This window comes from Malaya genurostris, chromosome 3, assembly GCF_030247185.1.
Source record: "Malaya genurostris strain Urasoe2022 chromosome 3, Malgen_1.1, whole genome shotgun sequence".
In the NCBI taxonomy this organism is placed as follows: Eukaryota; Metazoa; Arthropoda; class Insecta; order Diptera; family Culicidae; genus Malaya; species Malaya genurostris.
This window is the reverse complement of record NC_080572.1, coordinates 292,062,412-292,090,399: the sequence shown is the minus strand read 5'-3', so window position 1 is coordinate 292,090,399 and position 27,988 is coordinate 292,062,412. Positions and strand designations below refer to the sequence as shown.

Below are 27,988 nucleotides of genomic sequence, written 5' to 3'. Positions count from 1 at the left end.
TTTTTCTATATTGATATATCATTAGTATAAATCGTAACCTATTAAATTCATTCAAACATTTTTGTGAAGACTGTTTTAAAAATATCTTAAGTAAAAGTATGTACAAAATTTTGTTTTCATAAGACAAACATGTGAAATCCGTACATCTGAAAGGCATTATTCGAATAGTTTGAAGCAAACATTGGCAATTTGACAGAATTCAAACGTGATTTGTTCGTTCGAATACAAATAATTTTTTCCCAACGGGTAGCTTTCGACACTCTTTTCATAGCTACTCTGATTTCAACAAACTACAGTGAGACTTACAACGTGGCCCATTTTTTTAACGTCATCAATATTGACAATGTTTCGGGTGTCCATGGTTACGTGATACATAAGGCAAACCGAGAGTGAAACCTCAGTTTTTTTGGAATAATTACATTTTTTGGAAGGAAAAAAAACAACTTTTACTAAACACTGTAATTAAGTGTGTATCGTCAACATCCTTTCTGATATGACCGCATCTGACGTACGGTGAGCAGCGAGATCGTAAACACGGACGCCACGGACTTTCAATTCTTATCGCCAAGTCGCCACTGGCTTCATTATGCTGTGCTGTGTAGCGTCGTAGCATTACACTTCGGTGTGTTATGTGCAAATTTTCACTACACGGCCACGTGTATTGTAAACCGCAGTCATCGTACTGCGTACCGGGTTCATCAGGACCACGATCAACGATCGCGCCAGTCATCGCTCAAAGTTTGACCGGATCGAATGTTAGTTCTTCTCCTAGATGTTCTTCGTCCCTTTCGAAAGTGGGAGCGTGTGATTGTGAAGTGTAATCCCCGGAAGTATTAGCAAATGCGACGATTGTTTAGCCGTTACATCAAAGCCCACGGCTATGCGATTGCCGTGGCCGCACTTACCTTCGGATGCATTTTCGCATCCGACGTGCTGCAGGCAAACGGCGGTCTACGGCAAGCCCGCTCGCTGGATGACACCGCAGTCGGTGAGCTACTATTTTTGGATCCGCGATCGTCGTCGTGACGAAAATGTTGACAAAATGCTGTCGTAATCGGTGTGTCTCTCAAACTTAATCGGTACGGTTTGTGTTTGTTTTTAGATCGAACCATCAACGCCGCCACCACAGCCGCCAATCGGGACACATACTTTCGGATGCGACCCTTGGGGCAGCTGATCTTCTCGCTGGTGTGGGTACTGGCCGGGATCATCTTTCTCGTCGGGTTACTGTTTGAAAAGAAGGAAACGATTTTCCCGTTCGCCACCATTTTCTCCATCGACTGGAGCGTGATCCTGATCCATCATTTGACCAGACTGGAGCGGAAAAGTTTTCGGGAACTGGTTCTGTCACCCGATGCTGTCGTGCTACTCGGTGAGTATTTCAGTTGTTTATGCTTGAGTGCTTGAGTGAACTGTACTCAGACAGAGAGACAGAGAGAGAGAAGGTATTCTCCGACACCGACCGAGATTAATTTTGTCAGCTGTTCATCGTTATCAAAAAAAAAAGTGCTTGGTTTTTATACCGTTGTCAGCTACGCAGTGGAAAGTTCAACGATTAAAAAGTCTTTTAAATGTTTGTTTGTTATTTTGTCTCAATTTTACTCTCCACTTTTGAGTTTGAGACTTAAATTGAAAATTGGATTGAAATTTTTCCTAATAAGTGCCTTTGTTATGAGTGAGGATATGACATTGAATCCGAACAGTTTTACAAATTATCGTTTTGGTGTTTGTTATCAATATTTTCTCCTTTGAAGTTTATACTAGTTTCAGAAGAAAATACGAGTGTCGTTTTCATTGTTAAATATTGTTTCGATTTCGACGATTTCGGATCCCAAAAGCGGAATGTTTATTTCTTGTAAAAATGAGTAAGTAAGTACTTAGATTTCGTATGTATAGGTCACTAATGGCAAGTCAAAAACACAAAACCGGACTAGTGAGTAGGACTCTTATCCTAATTTGTCAACCAACAGTTTCTAGTTGTGGAATTTTATCGTGCCTGCTGAGTGGCTACATACAGCAAGCAGCATTCATAATTACTAACACTCCTCGACTCATCTTCCTTCATTACTCGTTGAATGAAGACTTCTGCCGCCTGGAGTACAACTAGTTTCCCTGAAGACATTTAGTATTAAAGTGGTATAAATTGTGAGACTCGTTTATAATCTCAATGCAGCTCGTGGGAAATAAAAATTTGTTCGCAAGTGAAATTTTGCTTTTTTTTATGAAGAAAAACATCCGAGGAAGCCGTTGTGATGTTGAAAACAGCTTATGAGAATAGTGCATTGAGTAAGGTCTGAGGACAGGGGGTCACGAGCTGAGTTTTGAATCGACCACGTGGCTCGCTCAATTCCCTTTGCGCATCGCATTTCTCTTGTACTCTCTCGTATATGAGCAAACTGTACCGGGTTGCCAGCATACATTTTATTATTTTAATAAGAAGTTTTATAACATAAATCTATCGTATGGGTTGGACATTACATTGGTTGGATTCCAATGAACAATGAAAAAATATTCAACTTTCACAAAGATTGAATGTCTGTGTGTTTGGCAGCCTTGTCGAGCCAATTTTTTTCCTCTCTACTTTTTCAGAATGCTATCAAGAAACCAAAGCGAAAAAAAAAATGGCGGATGCATTGAAACTGACTTTGTTTCACAGAAAAATACAAGACTTTATTTTTATCGCGATGACAAACATGTTTTTATGTACTAATCGCATCTAAACTAAATTATCTAGACTTTGCCACGGTAGATTTATGATACAAGCCTTCAAAGCCGAGATATTCGATGAACAAGTAAAGGTATGCAATTCCGAGCGTTCCAATTTTCAGCAGTACCTCAGTCAGAAAAAAATACAACACGACCGCTAAACTCAATGAATCATTCTGAAAATTTCACGGAATATTCTCAACTGAATTTCGAAGACATTGTCAGGTGGGTTTTTTCTATATTCTGCACCGTTTCCAAGAAAATTTAATTTGAAACGGGAAAATAGCAAAAAAACGTAAAGTGGTAGACTTTAGGGTACTATTCTCAGCCCTTAACGAATGGTTTCAAGACTGGAGAGTTGGCAATTGAATGGGCGCCACTTAACTTCGAAAATGGACGAAAACATTGAGAAGAATCGTTGACATTTGTGAAGACCGTTGTCTCGAACCATTGATCAACTATGTAAGATGTCTGAATTGTCATGGAATTCAATTTAGATTATTTTATACGAATATTTTAACATTAAAAGGATCGCACCAAATTTGGTACTCGCTGTAAAGCGGTTTTCGGTCACAAACGGAATGACATTGTTCGCCCTTCTTATTCACTGAACCTGGCCCCCTGCAGCTTATTCTGTTCCCCAGACTCGGAAGGGGTGTAAAATGTAAACGTTTTGAGACTGTGGACCAGTTGTTCCTAAACTTTTTTGGTCGAATGCCCATTTAGAATAATTGTTCTTTCTACTGCCCATCAAGTGAAATAAATCTAAAAATAATCTTCTTCTCAATTCTACTCGATAGAAATTAAACGGTAATTCAAGACCCTATCTAGCAAACATTGGGTAAGCAAAATAGACGTCAATTGAGTCAAATCTCATATATCGTTGCCTGATATGCTGACAAATTAAGGAAAGATTCGATTGGTTGGGGAAAGGTTCTATACGAAGTTCTTTTCTACCGGGAAGTCTTCTGAGTTGTGTTTCATTACATCCACAGTAGTTCAATTGGCTGAACGACTTTCCCGAATAGGAATTGCGATAGGAGTTGATTTGTTAGGTACGCTAAGTAGCATTCGACCTCAACTTTGGTTTTGATATTTGCTTCTCGTGATTGTGATAATATCCGTCAAAATCTGTGCTCGTGCATCGCGAAAATTCATACTTTTCGCTAGCAAAGTTATCAAAATTGATGATTGTGACCAAATTAACTGTTACTAATGTAGAAAAAGTATCGACAGCCAGTAAGTCCAAATCGGGTGTGAATCGAAAAGAGTGACCAAGAGGAACTCCGTCTTCTCCATCCAAGAAATGACGTCGACTGTCGTGGATAGAACTTAAAATCTAGCAGGACTGTCAACTTAGAAGAATTTGTTGACTGTGAATTAAGCCATAAGCAAATGAAGTCGCAAAACACAAGAATTGAATGATTTACTATTCATATCATATTTGCAACTAATAGATTGGCTTGATCCTGGATTACATTTAGCAATGATTGATTGAAAAGTTTCTCCCAAGTCTATATAAATTTGTAATTAAGTCTAGATTTTTTGAGTAACGAAGCCAACTATTTGCGACTCATTGCCCATCAGTTGACAATTTGAAATTTACTGCCCAATAAAAATGAGCTAATGCCCATTGGTGGGGGGCTGCAGGGACCATTTTGGGAATCACTGCTACAGACGAAGTAAAACAAAAATCGCTGAAATTTATACCTTTCATAACATAACAACATAAACATAACAAGAAGTGAATTTCAAAACTGTTTTGTAGACTGGTAGAAACAATTAAAAAAGTATATTACAGTCAAAGTCACAGTTACTTTGAAAGTGGTAAAAATTTTGTGTAAAAAAAATCATAAATAAAAATACGACACAATTCTCGTTACTTTTGTAACACCATACCCCCCCCCCCCCCCCCCTGGATTGCATTTCCATTTGAAACGAATACAGCACAAACCATTTTAATGAAACAAGCGCTCTGCTTCACTACCTGCTTTCAGAGTAATTTAATTAGCAGTACGTTTTTCGCAAGTTTTCACTTTCGCTTTTCCATTCATCAGTCGTTTTTTTATTCTGTCTTTCTTCGGAATCTAATCTAATAAAAGTTAATTTCACTGATAGTTAACTGTGTACCAAAACTTTGAAAAGTACGATTCACACATCTTCAGGGTAACTCAACGCCAGAATACGAATTTGTTTTGGTTTTGTTTTGACGTAGGACTGCGTCTTTCTTTACTATTTTCTCTAATTCTGTCACGAAACATTTAAATAGTGAAAAAATAGGTCCAATCACGAAACATCAAAATCAACCGAGTCTAAAATAGACCCTGTTGCAAATCTGCTAGCTTCAGTCTATAATAAGCCATGGGTGGAGACACATCGAAACAATGGAACTACCCCCGACATTATTCAACTGGTGCTTCAGTCAATGGCGAATATCCCGTTCCTCAAGCCTAAACGCAGAAAAAAAGAACAACTAGTTCTTCCGTGAGCAAATCTGCTTGTGAACGTTCGCAGTGTGAGTTTGGCTTCAAACAAAAGCGATTGCGTCATCCAGCTGCTGGTTGATTGCATTGGAGAAAAAGATAACGGAAAATGGACAACGATGGGGAACGTTATACAGAATCAGCCATTCTAATGACTCTACATGTTATCTAAAAAACATTATTGTTTTGCAAATCGGAGGTAAAACTCATCAGTTTAGTGCAAATCTTTTCGCTGACCAAAATTCGCACCAACCGATCGTAAATGAAGCTAGCATTTGACTGCTTTACGTACAATAAAAATGTTTGAAGTGTTAAATATCGTAGACAATTTCACAATTTGGCTCTTCCGAAAGTCGGAAATGAAACCAGTACAGCATTTTGATTGTTTTTTTTTCGCTGAAATATTGAGATGTATGAAATATTGAAATATTGCACGACTTGTGTTACGGTTTTATTTACGTAATGATTTCTTCTTGGTCAAGGCTCATACTTAGAATCGACATTAACTGGCGTCCTTTTTCCAAAGCCACTAACGGTTATTATTTATTCAGAGAACTGTCTTAAATTTCCACTCTACTTCCTAAAATACAAACGCAATCTTCCAAAATCTTCAGGAATGCACAATCTTAAACGGTCAAACGGTATCAAATCAATTAATATTTATACACATCTCGAGTGCAGTCCAACGTCACTCTCGCGGCTATATCTCTGACAGTTTTGTTTAGTTTTTCAATCATTCTTTCTCTTTAAAAATTGAGAGACATGAAAATACGATCTAGTTGGGGCTTTACGCCGAAACAGCATTATACCAAAACCGGAATTTGTGCCTTGCCATGGATTTTTACCTGGTCATGGCTTCTCACCATTTTCCTGGTAGGAAATGAATGCTAAAAGAAACATGGAAAGAGTGATGGGTGAAGTGGGAAAGCAGCACAAAACCAAAAAGAAAGGTTCTTCATCCTAGTAAAGATGCTGAACGATCTGCAAGCATCAAAATGCACATTTAATGAAACCTCCAATACCGGACAGGACTTGGAGATTTTACAAAAGCGAGACCATTTTGAATTGCCGGAAAAAGGTCTTTTAAGATCAGTCGAGCAAGAATTCATTCGTTCCAGGAAGAATTCATTCGTTTCAGACGATTGAATATCCTTTAATTTTCGCTCCCCATTCACAGATTCAACCATATATGGAGAACCAAAAACCCAGGAACGTAGTTGGGCCTATGCAAGGCTATAGTATTCATATGATAGTTGAGATTTCAATGTGATCTGACCAGAATCCTGCAAAGATTCTTGGAAAAATGCATTTGACCTTTTGATATTTTCAGATTCAAATCTGGTAAAAATGCATTTATACGAGCGCATATATTCAAGCTTTGGCAATCGCTGGCATGTTTGGATGCAGCCCAAGAACGAATCTTGTGCTTCATCATCTCTAACCAACTCATCAAGCCATGCATTTTTAGGGGAGCGGGTCATTTCGCCGAAAGCCACTTCACCGAAAGTCGTTTCACCGAATGACATTTCACCGAAAGTCGTTTTGCCGAATAGGTCATTTCGCCGAAAGGGTCTCCTGTATAACTGATGTGGCGCAGCCACATAACCGAAGCCAAGCTGAGTCGGCCGCCGACTCGCCGACGGAAGCGGCGGCCTCTTGCATACAAACCTGTAACCGCCTCATTTGCCCGGTCTACTCAGAGCTAGGTTTCTATGCTTTAGTTAGGTCCGAACGAGCGGTAGCGCTATCATCTTTCATTTGTCTTTATTTTAAACCAATTCTAATTACGATTTTAAGACGATTTCAGGATTCGGCGTAATAACCTTTTCGGCGAAATGGCTTTCGGCGAAACGGCTTTCGGCGAAATGGCATCCGGCGAAATGGCATCCGGCGAAGTGACCCATTCGGCGAAATAACCCTTTCGGCGAAATGACCCTGATCCCATTTTCAGTAAAACCAGAACAAAAATATAAGTGAAGAAACTTCATGATAAAAGAAAACAAAACTATTCGTCTCTTAGGAAGGTTTCTAATAAACGTAAAATGACAATATCACACTGTTACACTTCAATGGCAGTAACTTATATGAAACAAATTCATGAAACAAGTTGAAGACTGCTATGTAACCTAAAAAGTGTAAAAGTCAATAGTCGGAGCTTGAGCGACTTACCGAGGGTTGCCACTAACGAATATTTGATTTTATCCATGGCACATCAGTCGCATTGAAACAGAAAAATATCGTAATCGTAATTTGCAAGCGATGATCAAAACCCGGTTAAAGTTTGAAAATGTTCCTTCTTATAAAATCACCATTTTGTTATGTCAAATGTTTTCGGATATTCGTTTTCAAAAATTGACTCTCTGGGACTTTTTTGAGACTTCGCATAAGTTCCAGAGTTGATTATTATTCGTAAGTGTCGTTAGATTTAAAACTGATTCAAATGATTAATAAAATCGTTTCATTATTAAAAATTTCTGATTTCTAACAAATATTATCCAAGAACTCAGAAACCATGGTATCGATAATTGTATCTTATCTTGCTTTAAAACCCTTGGTAGAAAAGTGACTGATTGGTTTCCTGAATTTATGTCAATAGAAAAAGTCATGATTTTTCTACTAAATGATATTGAATTAAATTGGAATAAGCATTTGTCACACCAAATATCGAATACGATAAATGGATGTTGAATTACTTCAACATTTTTTGCATTTTTTATCGCCATAAAAAGCATCCATATCGTCGGTATGATATGGTACTTTTTGATGTCGTTTACGTATAGTATAAAAATAAATGGGCCTCAGTATGAGCCCTGAGGAACATCTCAAGTGTCGTTAGCGTATAATACGGTTACGTTATGTAAAATATAATTCAAGTCATTCCAACAGTTTTTTGCTCAATGCCTTATTTTTTTAATTTGCAACAGAGCTTAAAATTGTCATACATTCTCCAATTCAACAACCTAATATTCGTTTTTTACTGCCCCATTCATTTTTTTTCTATCTTATTTTGAAGAAAAAAACATTTGAAGTATGAGTTATGTATAACTATTCCAGAAAAGAATAAATCTATGGATTACCTTCTACAAAATTAATGGATTTTATATTTTCTACCATTATTCCAAACAAAGTATGCATAAAAAAATAACTCGAAACAAGTTATGATTAGAAAACTAGTTTTAAGGGGGTTGCCATAATTCAATAACTAAAACTAACTTTGAAATGGCCTAGAAAAAGTTCCATCGAGTTTCACTTAGATTTTTGTTATAGTATTGGGTATATCTTTTCCTATAAATTTTGTAAAAATTAGCTGCATGAAGTTGCATATTTCGCTTTGGTGCAAGTTTTTATCATAGGTAAAAAAAGGTAAAATGTTGTATAACTGGGCCAGGAAAGAACAAACCTATGTACTACCTTCAACAAAAAATATGAGATTTTTTATTTTCTACAATTATTCCAAACAAAGTATACATAACAAAATAACTCGAAACAAGTTATGAATAAAAAACTGATTTTAAGGGGGTTGCCATAATAACGCTTTGTATATCCGAAACGGTGCAACATAGACTTTTGGTATATTTGACAAAGTAAATTATTTTCAATAGTTCTAAAACTTTGTAGAAGAAAAAAATTTTCTATCTCTTCAGAAAAAAAAGTTATCGTTATATTTTTTGTCAAAGTAGGCCATGAACAATTAGGGATAGAATCAAATTAAGCGGTATATATTCGTAAATAATTTCTTAAAGGCAACTATATGCATTAAAAGAACGGTTTGGCAGCTACTGATTTTTGTCCACGTTTTTACTGATTCGAGCCACTGTGCGATGTATTGAAAATCGGTGACGTTTGGCTACAAAAATTGTTTAAAATATGATAAATCGAGATAAATACACCTCAGAACATCTTTGGAAAGCAAAACTACTACAGATTCGAACACCAGTACAGGTAGAAATCATTGTGTATTGTTTTCTGTCATTTTCGATTCTCAAAGATTTGGTTGAATATCGACACTGTACAGTATTCGGTTTTCACGAACAACCAAAAATTATTGAAAGGGCAAATGCAAGAAAGAACACAATTTTGAAACCGCTTTTGTTGTTGACTGGACATGGATTTTGTTATCATAATTTGTAAGCATAGCTGAGAGTGACATTTATTTCTCGTCATTTTCATCTATTATGAGTCAATGACAATGACTTGTATTAGCTTTGGTTTACAATAGTAATAACGGTAGTCAATTATATCTAAAACATTGCTGAAGTGGGTGCACAGTCTTTAGTTTCCTTTGTTTAGAACTTCCAAAGTGAATAACAATCCCTCGAGAAATATGAACGTCAGATTTTGAGCCTGATTATTTCAGGTAACACATGGATCAATAAGTCCCGAGACTAAAGCAGAGATGGCGCTCGTAGTAAACCAGTAACCACGTCTTTCTAGAGTACTAACCTTTGCTTGAAACGGGTCAAAAGTCGATCCGACCAGAAACGGCTGAGTTATCGAGGTTGGAGTAAAGTCGTTTTGTAGTTTGTTTAAAAAATGAAAAAAAAACCGAGTTTCGTGTTTTGAAAAAAAAAACTTTGCTTTTTCAATGGGTAAAAACACCGTGCAAGCGAAACAATGGATTGAAAAATGTTATCCGGACTCTTGTCCATCAAAAGCAACGATTTGTCGGTGGTTCGCCGAGTTTAAACGTGGTCGTACCGACACAAATGACGCGGAACGCTCGGGTAGACCTGAGGAAGCCATTACACCGGAAAATGTGAGTGAAGTGACAAAAATTATAATGAAAGATCGTAAAGTGAAGCTCCGTGAGATTGCTGAGATGACACAGATATCATATGGAAGTGTATTTACTATCCTTCATAAAAAATTGAGCATGAAAAAGGTTTTTTCCAAGTGGGTGCCGCGATTGCTTTCGATGGAACAAAATGCACCCTGCCACAAGATTTGGCTCAAATGAGGAGGTCATCGCTGAAACTTAAGCTTATTTTGAAGCGAAAGATAATTTTTTTTATAAACATGGTATTGAAAATTTGGAAAAACGTTGGAACCATTGTATCACCCTAAAAGGTGATTATGTTGATGAATAAAAAAAAATTTTGCAAAAAAAATGTTGTTTCCATTGCTAGTCTCGGGACTTATTGATTCATGTGTTACATGTCTTTCTTTAGAGCAGTTGAAGAGATAGTATAGAGAAGTTGAAGTTGAAGAGATAGTGTAGAGGTATTACAAGTTCCGTTACTAACTGATTCAGAAATATTGATGTTATTACGTCAAGTTCAGGTCCTTTTTCTGCGTAAAGGTTTTCAAGTGCAGTATAAATTTCTTGCTATGAGTGTATCTACTAGTGACATTCGAAAAATCCGGCATTTCATGGTTCAAATTCAATCGAAATAAATAAATTTTCCTTTCGCGTTATTTCATATTCAGAAACGTCACATTAAAACATGATTTTCCTTTTATAACATACTACAATTGTCAGTCAAGCACAACCCTGTTAGCTTTTTCCGCTTTTTTTTTCGACTACGTCAGTTGACAAGCTGTTGTCGAATCAGTTTTCCATCAAAGTAGCCATGTAATCATAGTACAACAAAACTGGAAACCGGTTTGACCATGTTTGTTTTTTTTCTTGTATTAAAAGGAGGCTTTTTTTGGTCATTTGCTGCTCCAGCATTTTTATTTCACGTTAATGGCCAAAGGGTCGAAGTAATAAACTGGCAATTAACGTGATATAAATATTAAAACCATCAACATACAACATACATAGGAGAAAACTTTCGAAACTGGTTCTGAGAGAAGTAGTGGAAAAAAAAGGGAAGCGATTGACTTAATGTTCGTTCATACCAATTACTCCGAGGCATTGGGGGGAACCTAGCTTCGTGAAACTTCGTAGAGGAACCCAAACAGTTAACGAGTAACCGAAACTCTTTTTTTTCTCAAGAATAGTGTCCATTTATTGCAAATGCGGAAACATATTGCGAATTCTGTTTGAAGTACTCGGAATGGGCATTCATTTGGTAGTCTTGTTTCCAAAAGTACCGAGTTCAATTTTGTAAAAATAATCATTTCTGAGTAAAATTGTAGGTAGACGCTATTTATTAAGATGGTTTTATATTCCTTTCTAATTTGTATTGATTCCATGAAATTTTTCCGACCATGTCTTTCTCAAATGACCTTGTAAACAAAACATGTCTGAAATCTTAGATTCTTCGTTACATAAATTCGAAGCAATAGTTCTAAGTAAGTTTTTAAGAATCATCACTAAATTCTGGATATGCAGCAAAATTACTCAAAACCGTTCATACTGTAACTTGATATTTTTTCAAGCATAAACAAATGTTACCATAGTTACGATGCATGCATGTAGCAATCAGACGCTTGCTGTTTTCTTTTAAAACTCAAACTGACAGTCAACCGAGCTCATCGAGGGGTCCTATTTAAATGATACATGAGAGAATATCCAGCATCAATCCATCTGAACTGAACTGAAAATAATTTTGTTTTATTACAACTTGGCGAACCCCAAAACCATTGCAACATTCTCAAGATCAAAGTGCGCTAATCCCAACCATTTCCAAGCTTAGCAAACGTGATTAACATAAACTAACTACTGCTTCTTGTCCATTCCAGCGATTCCCGTGTACGTTGGATTCACGCTGGCCGCACTGTTCAAGCTATTCGACGATCGCCAATCGGACCGGGAAAACCAGCATTTTGAAGATCTAGACAACGATCGGAAGCCGGTAAAATTTTCGCTGGGTGACGAATTCGATGACATCCGGATCAGCTAGCTCGGTGCAGGAGGAGGAGGGGTTGCACAATCGCACGTGAAAAGACAGCAGCAACCAGTATTATGTTAGGTGTACTTCATTTTGTAAATACAAAATCTGCCAAACAATGAGAAAAATAGTTTTTTTTCTTTTTCTTTTGACAAATCAATACCAAGTCATATCAACTACGGCTAGCGATTACCGATCATCAATACGGAGGCTGATCTTGTTGACGTACTTTTTCCGTTTTAGTAACGATCGAAGTCGGTCAACATTATTATCGCTCTGTCTAGTCGGGACGGGACTTTTCTCATCTCAACAAAGAGAAGCAATGAATTGAACTGATAAGAATTAATTTTGATGTTTCGACAGAAGAATAAAATCCTACTGGCGATTGGTTCGGCTTGCAACCGCACTCAGCGGCGTTAGTTGATCTGGGCAGCCTCGGTTAGTTAGATCGGTCAGGTTCGGTGGATTTTGATCAGCATGGAGAAGCAATTGGTTCGATTCGTAAAATTTCATGGTTATTTGTTTTTCTGTTGTGCTCTGTACTTTGCCCTCCGCGAACTGTGGCTGCTTACCGTAGATGCACTGTACTCGAACCATCGTTACTGGAACGATGATCAAGGTATCCCTTTCTGGTGCCCCGGGGGTTGTTTTAATCGGTGTGACATTTGAATTTCATTCGAATTGCAGATTTTCTCACCAGGAGCTACCCAACGGTACGATGGATCTTTGCCCTACTCTGGTTGGTAGCACTTGCCGTCATGTACTCCGGGTTGCGATGGGAGGATCATGATTATCTTCGACCTGCCAAGTATTTGTTTTCGATCGAGATCCTAATTGCGTTGATTCAGGATTTCTTTCTGACGATCAATAACGATCCCAGCGAACGACTCATCCAGAATGCCGAGTATTTGTTTTTCTTTTGCGGTTAGTGTTTTTGTTTCATTGCAACACACTTGGCAGATTAGTGATTTTATTTTCCTGTTTATTTCAGTGATCGTTATCTATGTGATGTACACGTTCAAAGCACTGGCAACACTGTTCGGCAAACTAAGTGCCAGGGTTGTTAACAGTCCAAGCAAAACGCACATTGTATGTTGTGAGGCATCTATGTTGTGACCTGATAAGACTTGTGGTTTAAACTATTTTTACACCGCTGTATGGCAACAAAGTTGCAACTCATTATAGCAAAATAAACGAATCAAAACTAAATCCGTCATGAAGTTTCTCATTTATGCTAAGTATTTTGATAAATTAGATTACTGTGTTGTCTATTGTCGGGTAATCATTCTGGTCTCTAGCGTATAATAACGGATTCAGCCAAACATGTACTCGAAGTGTGCTTGCGTTCGTCTATCTAGCCCTAAATAAGTATGTGCGGGATTCAGCAACAGGATATCTCTTCTCATCTACAGAATCTTGCTTAACTAAGTCCTGCTCGCGCACTTTCTCCTTCCGATCGTACAGTACAATTTTATGTGTTATTATTATTATTGTCATTTACTTAAACCCCGATTCCATCTTCCATTTTATGCGATTTTTACTCTGTACTGCTTCGTAGGGCCTGCCGCGGCGTGCTTCATCGGCAGTGGAGTTCTGACCATCACGTAACTCTCAAAACCTCTATCTCACGGTGTAATCTACAGAATCAACAGCCTCATAATATTTCGCAAACTTTTTCTTCGTTTCTGTTTCTGACTTCAGCATCCCCTCTGGCTTTCGGTAACATTAAAAAAATTGAAACCGTTGAATCTGGTGAAAAAACATTTCAATTTACGGAACATTTTCTCATCAAGGAAAGAACTAATGATTCCTTCATGGATAGAATAGAATAGAACAATTAATTCACTTGAATAAAATTTATTCTCATTTTCCTTCAAAATCAGATACAAATTTTCGTTTCGATAAGAAATGTCATCGTGCTAATTTTGATCAGTGTATTCCATCTCGTTGTAGGATCATTTCTAATCGTTTCTTAATTTTGAAATTTCCAGTAGATTTTGAAAATAAGGCAACCTTCAATATTTTAAAATTGGGATGCCAAAACTTATGCAACGCTTCCTAATACACAAAACTTACAAAAAAAGAGTAACGAATAAAACACCTCGTTTTGTAACACCCAAAACTTACAGAAAAGTTACGCATGTAATTCACAAAAAGAGTAACGCACGTGACGCCTACAACTCACAAAAAACTAACACATGTCATGTTTCGTAACGCCTGTAGCTAACAAAAAATAATACCTGTAACTTTGAAAAGTCAACCCTTCGTAAAACGTAAAACTTACTAAATAGTAACGCATCATAATGTATGTAATCTAAAAACGAGTAACGCATGTAACATCTCGTAACGCCCAAAACTTATACAAAATAAGACATGTAACGCTTGTAATTTACGAACGAGTAACGCTTGTAACGCTTCGCAACATAATAATTAAACCAAAGTAACGCATGTAACGTTTCGCAACGAATATAACTTTCGGAAAAATAACGTTCCGTAACGTCTATAACTTACAAAAAAAGTTACGCATGTAACGCTTCGTAACACCTATAATTCACAAAAAAACGCATGTAACGCTTCGTAACGCCTATGACTCACAAAAAGTGATACAGGTAGCGCTTCGTAACGCATATAACTTACAAAAAAGTTACACATGTAACGCTTCGTAACGCCTATAACTCACAAAAAAGAGACGCTTCGTAGCGACTATGATTCACACAAAAGTAACGCATGTAACACCTCGTAACGCCTATGATCCACAAAAAGTAGCTCATGTAACGCTTTGTAACGCCTGTAAAATACAAAAAATAACGCGTGTAACGTTTCGCAATGCCTGTAATGTTTATACATTACTAACAAGTAACGCATGTAATGCTTCGTAACGCCTATAACTTACATAAAAGTAAAGCATATAACGCTTCGTAACGCCTATAACTCTCGAAAAAATAAAGTTTCGTAACGTAACGTGACTAAAAAATAACGCAAGTAACACTTCGTAAAGTTTATAAATTACTAACGCCCAAGTTATACCCTATAAACAAGTAACGCTAGTAACGCTAAATAACGTTTATAAATTACTAACAAATAAAGCATTTAACGCTTCGTTACGCCTATAACTTACAAAAAAGTAACGCATGTAACGCTTCCTAGCGCAGTAACTTACTAAAAAGTAATGCATGTAACGCTTCGTAACGCCTATAACTTCTGAAAAATAACGTTTCGTAACGTCTATAACTTACAAAAAAGAACTGCATATAACGCTTCGTAACGCTTATGAACTTACAAAAAAATAACACATGTAATGCTTCGTAACACCTATAACTTACATAAAAGTAACGCATGTAACGCTCGTTACGTAACACCTATAATTTACATAAGTTAACGCAAAAAACGCCTCGTAACGTTTATAAATTACTAACAAGTTACGCATTCTACGCTTCGTAATGCCTATAACTTACAAAAATGTAACGCATGTAACACTTCGTAACACCTATAACTTACAAAAAAGTAACGCAAGTAACGCTTCGTATAGCCCAGTGGCGTCTCGTCCTCATGTGCACCTCGCGCACTGCACAACCGGTCAAATTGAAGGAATTAACTGCATCCCCATACACATGTAATTATTTTTTTATATTCTCCATTTATTCGATGAAAGCATGTCGGATGGTACCGAATATACTTTGCATTGTGCATCAAAATTGCGTGTATTCACACACATCTCGAATGCATCCAACTTAAAGTTCAAAGTATCTCTGGTTGAAGTGTTGGTATTTTTTCTGTGCACATGAGTTACTGCACAATTACAGGAATAGAAGAAATTACTCAGCAAAGTACTGAGATTTGTTGCTCTCTCTGTCACGTTTGGTTCTTCGAGAACTACTGTGAACACCTTCAGAAGAGGTTTCAGTAGATTATGCTTATGGCAGTTGAAAGTAAATTGCTGTCTCAGTTGCAACGTCGAAGCGGTTTTATTGATGAAGTTATTGATAGATTTTATCGACGTGCAGAGCGCCGAAATAAGTTTAACAAAAAATTCTATCCGAAAGTATATCGTTTTTTTATTGTATAGAAAAGCACACGCAAAAATTCATTCCTCAATCTTTCGTTTTCACTTACAACGAACTGTTACATCTGATATCACACCACATAATCAGTGCACAACCCGTATGTTTTGTTACGAGACGCCACTGGTATAGCCTATAACTTACAAAAGAGTAACGCAAGTAACGCTTCGTAACGTTTATAAATGAATAACGCCTATAACTTACAAAAAAGTAACGCAAGTAACGCTTCGTAACGCCTATAACTTACTAAAAAAATACGCAAGTAACACTTCGTAACGTTTATAAATGAATAACGCCTATAACTTACAAAAAAGTAACGCAAGTAACGCTTCGTAACGCCTATAACTTACTAAAAAAATACGCAAGTAACACTTCGTAACGTTTATAAATTAATAACGCCTATAACTTACAAAAAAGTAACACAAGTAACGCTTCGTAACGCCTGAAACTTACTAAAAAATAACGCAAGTAACACTTCGTAACGTTTATAAATTAATAACGCCTATAACTTACTAAAAAATAACGCATGTAAAGCGTCGTATAGCCTATAACTTACAAAAAGGTAGCGCAAGTATTACCTTCATAACGTTTATAAATTACTAACAAGTAACGCATGTAACGCTTCGTAACGCATATAACTTACAAAAAACGTAACGCATTCTACGCTTCGTAACGCCCATAACTTACAAAAAAGTAACATATTCTACGCTTCGTAACGTCTATAGTTTACAAAAAAGAGACGTTTATAACACTTCGTAACACCTATAACTTCCTTAAAAGTAACGCGTCATAACTTGTTTCAGGAAGAAACTAACCCTTATAACGGTTTTTAACATTAGTTGTGCCAAACTTTAACCAATCAAATTCATTTTAGTTACAACTTCCAATTTTTGACATCGAGAAACTTTCATGCATTAGTTTTTGTATCAAGTTAGAATGAAGTGACCATCTCCAAATTCAAAATTGTGGAACCGAGGGGCTAAACCGGACTATGAAGTTTCACATAAAAAGGCGAAGAATGAATCCAAATATAACTTAATAAGCACAAAGGAAAAAACTTCACGAAGCTTCACTGCCTGCTGTACAAAAAAATTGATGTTGAAACTGACTTTAGAGTCCTAAATGAACACTTTTTGATTGTTTTGCTACATATAACTAACGTTTTACTTAAATTTCTAGTAAATGAAGTTTTAATCAGTGATAAGAAAAGGAATAAAACTATAGATATTAATATTGTTCAAAATTCCAGGTCGTAAATTATGTGCTTGGTTTTAAACCGTGTATATTTTTGTTGAGAACAAGCTTTGAATAGTAGCTGATCCTGGCAGACGAGTTCTAGTTTTCATCATAAAAGCAACAGTGAATGATTTGCGGTACGGATTGGTCCACCATCCCCTGTATTCTCCAGACCTGACCCCCAGCGACTATTATCTATTTCCAAACCTGAAAAGGTTTATCCAAGGAAAAAATACTGAGGACATTGAAGGACCGATGGGTCAAGTGTAAAAATTCAACTTTTTCTTTGTTAGGCCCGGGATTTCCAGTTCCATGTAGTACCAACAAGACTTTTCAACGAAACTTGGCACTGTACATATCGATTACCAAACAATCGCCATTCTAAGTTGCCGTTCTGAAACTGGTTTTTTTTACCATACGGAATTGGTTTTCATTGGACAAATATAAAAGAAAATGGCAGAAGCTTTTTATTACTGATCGTCGTTTTGTACACCAATTAAATTCTCGGTTGCGGTAATTTTGTACAAATTGAAACGTAAATATTTCAATAGTGGACTAATTTAAAAAAAAAACCAATGGGCTCTTCATTAGAATTTACCAGCTAATATTCCTCAATTCATCAATACACGAAGTGCTCTGGCTTTTCCTTTTGCTGGTAGAAGGCAAAATATTCAAAAGTCACTTGAAACAGTGAAACATATTTTTCAATATGTAATAACATGAAAAAACGTACGAACAGTACAAGATTTTCATTCCGTCGCTATCTTGAATATCTTCACCAGTATCACTTGCCAGCTTGAAATTCAGGGCAACAGAAATTTTCATATCAGCGAGAATACCAATTGATTTTTGGTTTGTGCCATCAACCGAGCAGGCCATGACATGTGACTTTGACGCGTTTGTTTTGATTTCGCAGCTTACAGTCAAACGTCCCCGCAGTAACAGATCAAAACCATGAAACTCGACCTCGATCGGCTGGCGATTGTCAACGGATACATCCTCGGACTGGGTGCCTTGGTGTTCTTCTCGGTTGCATCCTATTTTGGGAACACGAAAAGTCAGTACTTGAAGGAAACCTTTTTCGACTATAAAGGAGGCTCGGATGGCCGTCAGTATCTCGAAATGGCTGCGCAATTTTCAGTAGTTTCAAACTTTAATTGTTTGCCTATTTCAGTTAACAATGTTGTTATTTTACTACACATCTCCATATTTATTCAATTTGTGCTGTTGATTGGAGTTTTGCATGTAAGTTAAACAATGAGTTTTCGTGCGATAATTATGATCCTGAATCCCGATCATGTTTCAGAAACGTTTCTCCACCATCTTTTGGTACGGTGTATTATGTTTGGTGCAAGTAGTATTCGCCATACTATTAGTTGCCGAGATTCCCGAGAATGGAAATATTGTGGTATACGTTGTGCGTAAGTATGTATGGCTAGTTTCAAACTAGTTAGGATTCAAACTTACAATTCAAGCATAGTTTAAGGGATTATAAGAACAACAAAACTTTTGAACTTCTAAGTAGCAAAGCTCAGCTGGAATTTTAAATCAAAATTTCAATTTCTATTTTCAGTGTACTTTCTCTACGTCGTAATCTCCTTGTTGATGCTAATGTTGTTTGCCGACCTGGATAGAGGATTCTATTTCTATTAAAATTGATTTGCGGAGCATTCGATGATTCGGTCATCGAAAAATTTAGGTTTTTCCGTGCTTAAGACTGATAACAGCGAAGTAATTCTTTTCAGGATTGAGAAAACCAACGAAAAAGCAATGACAAATGTTTCGCCAGCAGAAGAAAAATTCAACGGTTATGAAGATCGGATATTGTTCACAGGAAATTCAATGGAAAATATATAATTGCGTTCAGAATAATCAGAAATTTTTTCTTTTTTCAACTTTTATGAGTAGAAAATATGCCTATAATCTAGCCATTAAATAACGATTGAGTGATAAACCTTTCTAAAAATAAACTTCTAACGCGTCGGTTAGAAAAATCCTGGTCAGACATAGAAAACAAACCATTTTTTTTCCAACGGCATTCCAACATCTATTAACGGCGCACGAGTTCTTCTGTTCAATTAGGCAGTTTCTTCAAGTGTTTCACACGCAGGGTAGTCAAATTGGCAAAACGATTTTCCCCGAACAGGAGTTAGCTACGGGTTCGAGACCCGTCCTGTAGTAGCTTTTTCGTAGTTTTCATAACAGTTTTCCTCGTAAGGTACTGATCAAAATTAAATTTTATACACAACTTTTATATCACAATTCCTCCATACCCTCAAGAATCCGCTTCAGTCTCCAGCAAGCCATTTATTTGCAATCTGAGAACAGTTAATAGTCACTACGGGTCTGAATTTGGCGAATATTATTGATGCGGAAGTAATTTATGGAATTTTACCATTGTAGCGATAAGTTGTTTTGACGTGAATATGTCTTACTTCAAAGATCTGGCCAGAAGACAACAGCTACTATGGGGCGCCTTTCCAGAATTTATCCTCTATTTTTTCTTCGCGTCTTCGCAGATATGATCAGCAATTTGTGATAGATTTATCAGTTGTATGAGATAACCACAAATACCTCCAAATTAAAGTTTTCTAGAATGTTTGATAGGTAAAAGAGGTGAAAATTTCATGCTTCGTTCATTCTAGCCTGCGTACTTGATTTGTTCAGTTTAGAGCAGAATCCAGATTCAGTTCATTGAGTTCAGGTTTAAAACTTAGATTCAGAATCCAAAACCAGATTTCCGTTTTCATTTCCAGAATCTAGATCTAAATTCCAGTTTCTCGTCCGGAATTCAAAGCCAGAGTCGAGTTCCAGAATTCCGGAACTGAACCGATTAATCTGAGCCGGATTTTACAGAAAAATCTGTAACTGAGATCCGGATCTTGATTCTTGACCTGGACTGTCGAGCTATTGAGAGTTGTATCTAAATTTTGAAACTGAATTCAGGAACTAAAGTTGAGATTCAGACCAGAATTCAGTTGAACATTTTCTGTCCGGAATTCAGATTCAGAATTCAGTTTCAGAATTCTGAGACTGAGTTATGAACCTGAAGTTTTGAAACTTCAGACCGGAATGCAGAACCACCAAACGGATTCCCAATTCATTATGGTACAGTTATGATACATGGAATGAGAAGTTTTACCGTGAAAACTTCTTGATTCTTCAGTATAATCTCCATCTAGAGCGATACACTTGACCTAGCGGTCCTCCAACATTTTTATGCCCTTCGTCAAGGCCTTCTAAATAGGCTTCCATTTCTACAATGACCTCAGCATTCGATGAAAATTTCTTTCCCTGGAGAAACCTTTTCAAGTTTGGAAATAGATAATAGTCGCTGGGGGCCAGGTCTGGAGAATACGGGGGATGGTGGACCAATCCGTATCGCAAATGCATGAATGCGCTGGTGCGTCTTTTTCCATAAAGATTGGCACAGAAAGTATGGACGCACTTTGATTTCGCTGTAAATAATTCGTGTTGGATATTCAAATTTTATTCGATATACTGGTAATATTAGACTACAACAGCAGAATATTATTCTCAACATTTGCTACTTAGCCATTGTAGACTAGCTGGCGCACTTTCTTGCGAACGTTCCTCATTAAATTCCGTACAGACTTCTTGGCGACAAGTTTTGACAGTTTTTTTACAATCCTTTTCGAACTGTTGAATGGTTTCGGCTACCCAGACATGTTTCCTAAGATGTGCCCTCGTTAATGCCCAAAATTCCTCAATTGGTCAAAGTTGTGGGTAATTTGGTGGATTCTCGTCTTTTGAGACGAAAGTGACATTTTTGGTAGTATACCATTCTACCGTTGATTTCGAGTAGTGGCAAGAAGCAAGAGCTGTTCAGAAGACTGCAGGATCCTTGTGGCTTCGAATCATGGGTAGAAGTCGTTTTTGTAAACATTCCTTGATGTATATTTCGCTGTTCATTGAAGCAGTTGTGATGAAGGGTTTCGAAATCTTACCGCAGCTACAAATTGCTTGCCAGACCACAGCTTTATTACCAAATTTTTCGACTTAAATCGATGTCTCGGACTGGTTTCACACTTGCCCTTCTCGCACCGTATGATATTGTGGTCCCGGCAAAGATTTGCAATCGAGTTTCACGTAGGTTTCGTCGTCCATGATTATGCAGTTCAAATTTCCAGCAAGAATCGTATTGTACAGCTTTCGAACCCTCGGCCTGATCGATGCTTCTTGTTTCGAACTACGTTTTGGTTGTTTCTGCTTCTTATAGGTTCGAAGATTCAAACGTTCTTTAGCACGAAGAACATTTGACTTCAAAGTGTCCACTTTTTTGGCCACATCCCGAACTGAAGCCTCCTTCTTTTGCTCGAACGCTTTCAGTATATGTTTATCCAACTGAGAGTTAGCAGAACCTTTTTTTTCGACCCGTTTTCGGTTTATCCTCAAAGGTGTTATCTTCACCGAACTTCCTGATTGCATTTCGCACTGCTCCTTCCATTTTTGTAATCTTTCTCGGTGACCGTCAGTGTTCTGTGCACCATTTGTACACAATTTTTCGACGTTGTTCTGCTGAAAGTCCACGCATTTCGAGACAAACTAATGAAAATTAATAAACAACTGCACAAGTGGTTGGAGAAGAGTGTAAACAACAGGGCGCAGCCATAGAAATTGACATATTCTGAACCATTGCGAAATGGCAGCGGTTTTTGGTTGCGTCCATACTTTCTGGGACAGTCTTTAGTTTGATGAAAACTAGAACTCGTCTCACACGATCAGCTGTTATTCAAACACTAGTGGATAGATTGTCATAAAATTTGGTATTGGGCCATCTAATATAGGGTTCGAAACTATTCACGTCTTTTCTGTGAGAGGTCCGGGATCTCATGTGGTAAAGTACATTTCAGAATTCAGTTCCAGAAGACAGCAATTTGGTTCAAAAATTCAGTTCCATAATTCTAGAAGTGTAACTGAATTTAGGAACTAGATTCTAAAGAAATTTTATACTAAACTCCGATTCTGGATTCTAGAACTGAATTTCGCAGCTGAATTGTGGATCCGAATTTGAAATCAGAATCCCGAACCAACTTCTGTAATCGAAATTTAGCTGTAGACCAGAATACAGTTCAGTGCTAGGATTTAGGTTCTAGGTTCAGTGCTGAACCAGAATCCTGGTCTCGAATTCAATTCCGGAGCTTCGGTGATCAGTTCAACAATTCCGAATAAAGTTTTAGAATCCAGCTTCAGAATTCAATTTCCGAGGTCATGTTCAGAATTTATTTCCAGGAACTAGCAACGATATCGAGAGCTCAGGTCTCAAATTTAGTCTACCATTCGACTCTAAAATTTGGTTCCAAAAATCCGCACCTAAAATTCAGATTCTTCAATATCAGAGGAAGTAAACCATCATTTTTTTTTTCGTATTCACGTCATCCGGTTAGGTCTCTGACATTTCTCACCCGTCTTTATGATCAGCTAGCAAGTGCTCACGCAAAACTGTCAATGTCAAATATCAGCTGTCTCCTACAACTTCACTTTTCGATTTTCCATAAAGATGGATAACATTTCCGAGACGATTATTTTATTTTTCGGGGGGGTCCGGGTATAGTGAGATGAGTAAGTCCATGCCTTTCACGCAGTCTGCCTGAGTTCAAATCCCAGCCCCGCATATAGGATCAGAAAGTTTTCTGCTCCGAAGCGGTTAATGACCTTAAGATTAAAACCTCTATAATCGGAACAAACGTAAATTTTTGAGTGACTTTTCGACCTCTGTTATTTTTGCAGCACCCAAGCTTCTGTTTTAAACAATGAAAATTTTCAGTTCCGGTTTCAACATACGAGAAAAAGTTATGTTAATCATTTTCAAATGATACATAACTTTTTCGCGTACATTATTGAATGTTACTTGAAGGACCGCAAACTTAACCAAATATGAGATATTATGATGAAAAGTAGCTTTTTACTGCCTATTGATTTATTCCTCTAGCGTTTCAAAGCAGAGCCGCAGTGGGGGTGAGGCGACCGCTTCAGGCGCCAATATCCAGGGCGCCAAAACATGATGGAATTGATAAAAATTTCCTCATCAAAAAAATATTTTCTTACGAGTTTTTCCAGTGTAACTATTTTAACTAGATCTAGTTTCCGATTAGTATTATACTATTATGTAAATCCGATGAGATGCCGCCGTAATCATTATCTTTTATTCACATAAAGGGGCAATTCCACAGCCATCTATTAGAATACAGAAGCGCCATTTGACGACAACCCTAAAAAATATTTTCCTTAAGTAATAAAGGCCCTCCTCTCGATTGATGATGCACACTATAAATGTTCCTTGTTATACTCAACGCCGCAACGTATTTTTTTCCTTATAGCATCGGAAATATGATCAACAATTTATGATAAAATTTTCAGCAGTATTAGATAACCACAAATACCTCGAAACTCAAGTTTTCTAAAATGTATCAAATAAACGAGCGTCAGAGAGGAAAAGCGTCCATGTCTCAGAGATTTGTTGATAGATTTACATAGTTTAACTGCCATTCGATTCGGAAACATTCCACTCAAACACATATTGCAACGCCGTTCTAGTATTTCTATAGCACATCATTTAAAAATTTTTTAGAACGGACTTATAAATTAACACAACTTGTCAATTAATCTGAACGATTATTGATATTTAGAAGTTTCAAAGAAGTTTGCCAGTTTCATGCGTATTCACGTTTTCCAGTAACGTCTTTGACATTACCCACCCACCATTTTTAGGTTAAATGAAACTTGCATCAAGCGAAATTGCATAAGGAGTGTATCGAAAATAAGCTATCCACATACATTTGTGTTGTACGTATGTATATGTGATGGTTTTTTATGCTCAGATCACAGCATGCTGTGCGTTTGGCTGTCAGCTTTCGATTGTTTACTAGTTTGTGCGGTTGAAATTTTGCGTTTTCAAAATGTCGCGTATTGAAAAGGACGTGAAAATTAAGGTTCTGAACACATGGCTAAGTGAGAAGGGTATTACTATGCGAAAATTGGCGAAGCGGTTTGGAATTCATCATGCCAGTGTTAAAGCCATCATTAATAAGTTTGGGGAACACTATTCCTTGGATGAGCTACCAGGAAGAGGCAGAAAATCCGGATCTTCCGACTCGAAACTGGACCAGAAAGTGGTATCTCTAATCATGAAGAACAAATCAATGTCAATACGTGATTAAGCCAAATAAGCTGGAACGAGTGTCGGAATGATCCAGCGTATCAAGAGGCGAAAACACCTGAAGACATACAAGAAGCAGAAAATCTCGAAACAAAGTATAGAACAGAAGAAGCGAGCAGCAACAAGGACCCGTATATTGTAATCGCGTCTTTTGCAGTGTCCGGATGCATGCGTTTTGATGGACGATGAGACTTATATAAAAGAGAACTCAAAAACCCTTCCGGGTCCACAATACTTTACTGTCATCGTTGGGGTGGATGTGAAACAAGCAATATGTTCCTGTGGTTTGAAGTCAACCATTTTTTACACTACCGGAACTATAAAGGCAGAAATCTATCGATCTGAGTGTCTCCAGAAGAGATTGCTGCCTTTATATAAGAAGCATAGTACACCTCCACTGTTTTGGTCGGATTTAGCGTCGGCTCACTATGCCAAAACCACTCCCAATTGGCTTGCGGAAAAGGGTATAAATTTCGTTGAGAAAAATATCAATTCACCACACTGCTCTCAACTTCGAACCATCGAACGTTATTGGGCAATCGTGAAGAGGGCCTTCAAGAAGACTGGTAAGGCAGCTGGGAACATGCGGGAGTTCAAAAACATTTGGGCTCAAGCGTCCAAAAAATGCGATGCAACACTTGTCCGGAACTTGATGAAGAGCGTTCGATCAAAAGTTCGAAAACTCGTGAAGGAATAACTTAAATTTCATCCGGTTTTCATTATGCTCAAGTTAAACCTTGTACAACAAAGGATCAATATATAGTTTGAATAAAATATCATTTTCTATCATAATTTGAAAGAAAACTTTGTGGATAGCTTTTTTTTTCGATACACTCCTTATCCGCCATTTTGATGATCTACCGGTAGCATTTGTCGACAGCAAATAAATTTTAAAATACAAGAAGGAGAAAATTGACGATTGACACTTATGTTTCATTTTTCAGAACAGACTTGGTGATTCTTCATTTTGCTTTGTAAACCTTATGAAATGCTGTCCACTTGGCTAAAATATAATCTTATAATGGTTTTCAGTAGGCTTTTGTGGTGTTTACAGTTTCTGTGCGAGATAAAATTAATTCAAAACCATACAATTAGAATTAAAATAATTATTTTTCTATTAACTATACAATCTTTTGTAAGACTACCACTGAATCAGAATTTTTAAAGCTTTCTGGAAAATCCGTCCTTCTTTAAACTTATTCAAATTAGGAGTGTATTTTAGGGATGGGCAAAACCTTTCATTTCAAAGAACCATTGAAAACATAATAGTTGTACCGAAAAAAATAGTTCTATTGAACCGTTTTGAATTGAATTCGTTTTTCTGAACGAATGTATGTTTCTTCGAAAATAATATGAGAGCAACAAATTATATTTTGCAGCACACAGATTCAATAATAGTGAGTGCTTTTTGCATGTGTTCTAGAAATAATCATTCTCTCATGTTCACAAACTTCTATCAGATTCCTCAAATCAGCAAACGTTCCGAAAGAGGCTACTTATTTGTTTACATACTCAAAAAGAATTCGATCACTTTCATTTCTATTGAGAAGAATAGAGAACTATCATTGTTCAATAAAGAACTCCAGTTCACTTACTCTTGGAGGAGAACTAGTTCTTCTGGACCGTTCGCGGACTGATCATCTCTAGTGTATTCCAATACTATTTTATCCTAGTATAGTCTAGAAAAAAAGTATAAGGTTAAAAATGAATGAACTAAGGAACAGAACAGAACTAAGATTAGGGATAGTAAATTTATTCCCGGATTTGCACAAAAATTTCCGACTTTTTTCCGATTTTTCCGGCCACTTGGCGCCATGGTCATGCTAAGGAAGATGAAACTTAAGTGGCGCGTTAGGTAAAATTAGCACAGCGTTAGATTGCCAATACTAAACACCAGATGTATTTTTAGTTAATGACGACATCTGTCTGTCAGATCGAGCTCTTATTGACCAACGTATTACAAGAAAACAGTGGATTTTTTATTTTCATGAATAAAAGTATTGATTTTTTTACGCATTTTCGAGCTTCATGAATTCATCTTTTAAATTAAATAACGTTCTCAGATAATATATCAATGTATTAAAACAATAAAAATTTCGGTTTTTCATATAGTAACGACACAAACGCAACGCAAAGCTTGCAACATCTCGCCATGTGACACGCAACGACCGAATGTATGACAGCGAAGCGTCATTTATCACGCTTTCACTGAGACCGTCAGGCGTCAGCTCTCGCGAGTGCGCAACGATTCTTCGATGAAGCAAATTATAGAGAAACCGGAGAGAAAGTGACCTGTCAAAATTCGGAAACGTCTCGGAGAAGACCTGCGGCTATTGTGAGTATGAGCACGAAACAGGAGAGACCGACGCGGCTCGAGAGCACTAGGCTAGCGGGTTTGGACGTCCTTGCAGTAAGTCAAAGCAAGTCTTGCGGTATGTCTTTTTCTGCGGGTTTCGATATCGGTTAGAGAGCCGCATAAAACCGGAAAACGTTATCAGTCCAATAGATTTTTTTCCCGTGCAGCCGAACAATGGATAAATTCTTGCGATTGTTCATCAAATTTCACGGCTACTGTATTGCGGTTGTGAGCAGTTTTCTGACGATTTTGTTTACCTCCATTTTCAGCAGCAGCCTGCACAGCCACAACTGGGAAGAGTGTAAGTATAGTTGCGTCGCTCCGTCGTGACTCATTATGGTGAGAGTACACTGTGAGGGGAAATTTATTGTTTATATGTTAGCATTGCGTGCGATTCCGTTCCGCAACTATACTCGATTTTGTTTATTTTAGTGTATGACCTACGGTACACCGGTATCCCGGTGCTGATTTTTGGCCTGGCCTGGATGGTCGCAAACTCGCTGCTGATTATAGGAATTTTTAAGGTAAATCATTAGAAAATTTCTCTCTCGGTGATAAACTCTGATTCCACTATTTCCAAATGTTCAGGAAAAGAAAGCATATTTGTACCCGTTTTCCGTACTGTTTCTGCTGGATTTGCTGCTGGTGATTATTCGGGATCTTTATTTGATCATCAGTCAGTACACCTGGTATTATACGGTGTTTTTTAACTTTAGCCTGCCAATTTTACTGTGTAAGTATTTCGAGTTGATATTTGGAACAGAAAATACAAACCGGAATTTCTACCGATACAGTCATTATCCCGTACGTTGTACTGAGCATTCTGGCACTGATGAGACTGTTTGATATTGATCCAATCATCCGAACCGATCAGAATTTTGTCCGGTTTGACCGGAACTCCGCTGCCGATGAAAGTTTCAACGGAATTGCCATTGTGGATTGAGTCTAGTCGGCTGCCGAACCGCTCTCGCAAGTGCCATCGTACTGTTTAGGCTCGAAAGTTGCCTAGCAACCGTAAGTGTTTTTTTTTTTATCGAATCTAATTGATTGATCGTTACTTTTATGATTTTTACCCAAATAAATTCAAATATTGAGCATATCTGGTTGGCGGAAATTATGCTTTCGATGACGTCCCTCGTCCCTCGTTGTGGGCACTCAACAAAGCCTTAAGCCAACATCAAAACCCGGCT

At 37.4% G+C, this 27,988-nt stretch overlaps 5 protein-coding genes across 5 annotated transcripts in view; 4 read left to right on the top strand and 1 right to left on the bottom strand.

Moving 5' to 3' along the window:
• Positions 1-27,988, bottom strand: part of LOC131436695 (putative uncharacterized protein DDB_G0271606) — a 337,186-nt gene that overhangs the window by 116,769 nt on the left and 192,429 nt on the right. The window lies entirely within an intron of this gene.
• Positions 614-12,093, top strand: LOC131436697 (uncharacterized). The gene is made up of 3 exons (XM_058605563.1): positions 614-988; positions 1,103-1,372; positions 11,817-12,093. The coding sequence occupies exons 1-3, from the start codon at positions 841-843 to the stop codon at positions 11,975-11,977; spliced, it is 579 nt and encodes a 192-aa protein (XP_058461546.1). The 5' UTR covers positions 614-840; the 3' UTR covers positions 11,978-12,093.
• LOC131436703 (uncharacterized) lies at positions 12,292-13,174 on the top strand. The gene is made up of 3 exons (XM_058605569.1): positions 12,292-12,584; positions 12,653-12,889; positions 12,957-13,174. Exons 1-3 carry the CDS (start codon positions 12,443-12,445, stop codon positions 13,079-13,081), a joined length of 504 nt encoding a protein of 167 aa, XP_058461552.1. The 5' UTR covers positions 12,292-12,442; the 3' UTR covers positions 13,082-13,174.
• LOC131436706 (uncharacterized) lies at positions 18,073-19,123 on the top strand. The gene is made up of 4 exons (XM_058605572.1): positions 18,073-18,370; positions 18,437-18,507; positions 18,569-18,683; positions 18,836-19,123. Exons 1-4 carry the CDS (start codon positions 18,217-18,219, stop codon positions 18,913-18,915), a joined length of 420 nt encoding a protein of 139 aa, XP_058461555.1. The 5' UTR covers positions 18,073-18,216; the 3' UTR covers positions 18,916-19,123.
• On the top strand, positions 26,851-27,872 carry LOC131436702 (uncharacterized). Its single transcript, XM_058605567.1, has 4 exons — positions 26,851-27,099; positions 27,231-27,322; positions 27,387-27,531; positions 27,593-27,872. Exons 1-4 carry the CDS (start codon positions 26,973-26,975, stop codon positions 27,739-27,741), a joined length of 513 nt encoding a protein of 170 aa, XP_058461550.1. The 5' UTR covers positions 26,851-26,972; the 3' UTR covers positions 27,742-27,872.

What these genes read in the sequence shown, in the direction of transcription:
- LOC131436706 (XM_058605572.1), top strand. Translation starts at nt 18,217, where the DNA reads ATGAAACTCGACCTCGATCGGCTGGCGATTGTCAACGGATACATCCTC. An exon ending in TGTTGATTGGAGTTTTGCAT is followed by an intron (nt 18,508 to 18,568) that starts GTAAGTTAAACA and finishes ATCATGTTTCAG; the next exon opens with AAACGTTTCTCCACCATCTT. An exon ending in TATTGTGGTATACGTTGTGC is followed by an intron (nt 18,684 to 18,835) that starts GTAAGTATGTAT and finishes TTCTATTTTCAG; the next exon opens with TGTACTTTCTCTACGTCGTA.
- LOC131436703 (XM_058605569.1), top strand. Translation starts at nt 12,443, where the DNA reads ATGGAGAAGCAATTGGTTCGATTCGTAAAATTTCATGGTTATTTGTTT. An exon ending in TTACTGGAACGATGATCAAG is followed by an intron (nt 12,585 to 12,652) that starts GTATCCCTTTCT and finishes TTCGAATTGCAG; the next exon opens with ATTTTCTCACCAGGAGCTAC. An exon ending in GTATTTGTTTTTCTTTTGCG is followed by an intron (nt 12,890 to 12,956) that starts GTTAGTGTTTTT and finishes TGTTTATTTCAG; the next exon opens with TGATCGTTATCTATGTGATG.
- LOC131436702 (XM_058605567.1), top strand. Translation starts at nt 26,973, where the DNA reads ATGGATAAATTCTTGCGATTGTTCATCAAATTTCACGGCTACTGTATT. An exon ending in CAGCCACAACTGGGAAGAGT is followed by an intron (nt 27,100 to 27,230) that starts GTAAGTATAGTT and finishes TGTTTATTTTAG; the next exon opens with TGTATGACCTACGGTACACC. An exon ending in TAGCCTGCCAATTTTACTGT is followed by an intron (nt 27,532 to 27,592) that starts GTAAGTATTTCG and finishes CTACCGATACAG; the next exon opens with TCATTATCCCGTACGTTGTA.
- LOC131436697 (XM_058605563.1), top strand. Translation starts at nt 841, where the DNA reads ATGCGACGATTGTTTAGCCGTTACATCAAAGCCCACGGCTATGCGATT. An exon ending in GCTGGATGACACCGCAGTCG is followed by an intron (nt 989 to 1,102) that starts GTGAGCTACTAT and finishes GTTTGTTTTTAG; the next exon opens with ATCGAACCATCAACGCCGCC. An exon ending in CGATGCTGTCGTGCTACTCG is followed by an intron (nt 1,373 to 11,816) that starts GTGAGTATTTCA and finishes TGTCCATTCCAG; the next exon opens with CGATTCCCGTGTACGTTGGA.